Raw genomic sequence first — 4095 nt, 5'->3', positions numbered from 1 at the left:
GGTCCATCCATCAAATTGGTGTCTCTCAAATCTAGAGACAAGGAGGTCTCTTTGCTTTGCATTAAATGTAAGGAGACCTTGCAGCATGTTCTAAGAGGAGTCTGAGCTGCTGAAGAGCATCTGTGCTGTAGTTTTGCTGAAATCACTGCAGCTACCCCAGTGATGACACAAAATCTCTTGTTCAAGAGCTTATCTTTGTTAGGCGTGGGGCACAGCAGAATGTAGTCTGTCCTTTGCAGAAATCAAGGCTTGGGCCATGTTGTGCTACTGGTGGTATAATGCAACTTCAGCAAAGCTCCAGGAAGTGTCAGGTGGCTTTGATGCTGTATTAGCACTTCACAATCTGCAACAGTAGCGGTTCCTGGCTAGTCTGAACAAGTCGGAATTGCCTTTATCGTGAACTCGTTCCTTCTGCATCTTTAGCAGCCACAACTAATGCTTGTCTGACTTGGTGAAGTGTTCTGCCAGTGTTTTTCTTCAGGTGAAAAGCTACCAATAGCTTCCTAGTACTTTCCTAACTCTCCCAACAGTCCTATGCATTCTGCTTCTCCACCCCCTTGAGTTGCCTAAATAAAATCATTCTTAAGGTATGCTTGTCTCTCAGATCAGGCTGATGCTTAGTGCAGTTCTTGGGGCAAGCCATGCGTGTTTCACTTCCTTGAAATACAGATCTGTTAAACATTGAGGAAGACTTAACCTTCCTCCTGCTTTGTTAATGCTGTGAAATACTTGCTGCTCCTTCAGTGCCTCTATTTTACTAGAGCCTGAAGGATTTTGCCACAGCAGCTGAAGGTCAGCTGAGGATGGTGGGGAGGAACAGGGTCATGCAAACTTCATGTGGCTTGTTGCAAGAGAGATTCGAGGAAGTGTTTTGAAATGCTTCTGTGTTAGTTTGCTGCTACTCGACAGAGGGAGCTGTGTTTCCATCCCTGCAACTGTGCAACTGCTCGATTATATTCTGCCAGACACCTGGTGATTCAAACTGCTCAATGCTTCCTGAAGGACTTACTAGATCATGGGGGCTTGGGGACAGGGAGTCAATGGTATAGGAGTGTAGTGTTGTGTGTCCAGAAAGACAAAGATTTGTAATGTCTCTAGAGTTTCATCTTTAAAATGCCCAAGTGCTTTGGTGACTTTGTATAAACACGGGGACCGGTCTTACGAAAGAAGAGATCAAGTTCCTTAAAGCATATTAAACTTGGATGATCATGACACTTGAAACGTATCAGAAACGTAAATGTAACAGAAGAACTTGAATTCTTTGTGGCTCTGCCTTCTGAGTTGAACTGTGGGGATCTCTTTAGTATATGTGGATGTTACACTTGCTTTCCTTTGCACCTGGAATCAAATCCAAATGCTTTCCTGACACTGCTTGGCCTCAAGTGCTGTGGGAAAAGGTTCCTCCTCAAACAGTGTTCTAGCTTACGTGGATGTTACATTTAGCTGGATTTATTGTTGCTGTGTGTGATTAGTCTGGGCATTAATGCTTTCTGACAAGTAAGAAATTGCAAACTGAAGGATTCTGAGAGCTAAATTTCTTTTTGCTAGTGCACAAGCTGCAGCTCACTAGTGATTAATACTGAGTTTTTGAACCTCTGGAGAAGAGCTGGACTGACAGTGTATGCAATAGTTAAGCTTGGTGTTACAGTAGCTACAGAGTAGCTCTGACTCCTCAGATACTGAATGTGCAGGATAAATGTGCTGTATCTCCATTATTTGCTGTCTGACCCCTTTAGTCTGCCTGCATTTTACTATGAAGTGGGCTTTTTGCTACTGTAGTGTCCTGTTGTGGTAAGTTTCCTTCTGAGAGTACTTGTCATCTTCTCGCCCCTCACAGATTCTGTCCAAACGCAACACCGTGTTCTATGGAGGGGATTCAGTCTCCATGCTTGACTACATGATCTGGCCATGGTTTGAACGCCTGGAACCATTCCAGCTGAAGGAGTGAGTACCTTGCCTGGCTTCTAGTGTGTACTGAAGTGCCTTCAGCATAAACCTTGCATCCATTCTGCAGCAATGGGCCACTGCTGGGGGCTGCTGAAGAAAGCTTGTGTTGTGTTACAGTTTGGGGGAAGCATCTTCTCAAAAGAGAAATGAGTTGTTCAGGGATCTGCTCTAAACAAGCTTGATTTCACAGAATTATTTCTTCTTACAAAACATGTTTTCCTGCAAAATAATTTTGCCAGATCCAGAAAAGGTGGTCAAAATACAAGACTTTCTCTCTATCCCTAACGTCACAGGTGACAATGGTCTTTATTTGAAGGGGATGGAGGAATGAAAGCCTAGGCTCAGATGTCTTGGACCAAAGCCTCAGACTTGAAATGCAGTATTCTGTGCCTCTTTAGAAAAACTAGCATGACAAAGGAAGACTGATTTTGTTTTGAGATGGGTGAACTGTATCCTACCTTGCTGTAACTGATAGATCTGTCCCTGTTCTAATAGTGGGGGTTTTTTTACATGTAAATAAATATCTTGGTTGTATCCTTAGACAGCTCCAGTTACCATGGTATTGCATTATTGTGTAAGGAAATGGTATCAGAAGAAAACTACTTTATAACTGCCTTAAAACAGGGCTAAAGAATCAATTTGTATGAGGAAGTGGGTGAGCACAGAACAGTAAGTCTCACCCTGGTGCGTGAACCATTCTTGAAGAAAAAGAAAGATGCAGGAATCCTTAGCACTGAAAATTCAGGCACTGTATAATGAGGGCTTTACTGATGGGTTGCTGACGCACTTTGTCTCCTGTGTGGTCCTTGATTGGAATGGGAAATACTACAAGCAATATAGGAGCATAGGTCTGGAGTCATTAAGGTATTTGAATGACTGGGGATCTGAATTATTGTATGTTAAGAAAAGATGCTTTCTGGATAAGGGTTAATAGAAGTTATGCATTAACTGAACTTGGGAGTTAATTGTAATGCCAGAAGAGACTGAAAATAACAATTTCCTCTTAAGCTTTTGATTTGCCACACAGTGGTTGGGCTTTTGTTTGTTTGTTTTCAACTGTGTCTGAGTGGGTTTGTGGATTTAGTCTGTTAGTTGAATCCTCAGTTTCCTCAGTAGACTGCATCTGTGTTTTGAGCTGCTGGGTTGCAGGGTAGTACAAACTGCACAGCTTGTCTTGGTATAAAAGAGAGAGGAGAGAAATGGTTTGTGAGCTGTTGAGGAGGACTTGAGCACTGCACACAGCATTTGCTTTAAAGAATCACCATTAACAAAGCATTCCAGAGGGAGGCAGTGGTGCACAAGCCTCTGCCCTCAACTCGGAGCAGATGATAAATAAGAGCTGTGTCTTTTGCAGCAGAGATAATGAAAGTAAAAACATGCTGATATCTTGAACAGTAAGTGCTCATTTGTGTTTTTGCTCAGCTTAGCAGAGTGCATAAGCTCTGCAAGAACTCTTTCCAAATTCTAGTCTGTCTTCTATGATCTGATACATATTTCTGTCACCAGCTCTGAGCTGGGAGGGAGAAAGAAAACAAGCAGTAAAATGGAACTGTTCAAGTTGTTTTGCTTCCTTCATGCCCTCCAAGCTTGCCATTTACGTTATTCAGTCTCTTTCCTTTTCCTGTAGCTCTTTGAGTCACACCCCAAAGCTCCAACACTGGATGGAAGCCATGAAGGAGGACCCTGCTGTCAAGGCTACAATGACTGACCCACAGATATATAAAGATTACCTGCAGCTCTATTTGAAGAACAGCCCTGAGGCATGTGATTATGGGCTCTGAGGTGCCGACAGGCACGTACTTGCTGAAGTGCTTCTTTTCGGTGTGAGCTGTGGGGAATCTAATTTGGTGTAGGCTTTTCTGTGGTTGCATTTGATAATGGGGAATAAATCTGTGCTGAAATGGGTGAGAAACCTGAGAACTTCACTTCTTCCTCTCCGGAGGAGGATGTGCTGGCTTCAGGAAGGAGATGGAAAGTCACTGCTGGTCACGCTTATCACACAAAGGAAAATGGCTTTACTCGGAGGCGATGTTCTGTTATCTCTGGCCTCTTTGCAGGCATTGCTGGTGGGCAATCCCTGAACTGACCCTGTTACTTGGTTTAAAAATTGTAATACTGCTGTCTTGAAAATAAATAAAAAGCAAACAG

At 43.1% G+C, this 4095-nt stretch overlaps 1 protein-coding gene across 1 annotated transcript; it reads left to right on the top strand.

Moving 5' to 3' along the window:
* Positions 1-1837: 1837 nt before the first annotated feature.
* On the top strand, positions 1838-3728 carry LOC104403489 (glutathione S-transferase omega-1-like; the record flags this gene model as incomplete). Its single annotated transcript, XM_010011643.1, has 2 exons — positions 1838-1944; positions 3575-3728. Coding segments are annotated over 2 exons (261 nt in total), but the record flags the coding sequence as incomplete, so codon positions are not given.
* Between the last annotated feature and the right edge of the window lie 367 nt (positions 3729-4095).

This window comes from Nestor notabilis, unplaced genomic scaffold (assembly GCF_000696875.1).
Source record: "Nestor notabilis isolate BGI_N333 unplaced genomic scaffold, ASM69687v1 scaffold14113, whole genome shotgun sequence".
In the NCBI taxonomy this organism is placed as follows: domain Eukaryota; kingdom Metazoa; phylum Chordata; class Aves; order Psittaciformes; family Psittacidae; genus Nestor; species Nestor notabilis.
The sequence above is the reverse complement of the archived record's forward strand: the minus strand, read 5'-3'. Positions and strand labels throughout refer to the sequence as shown.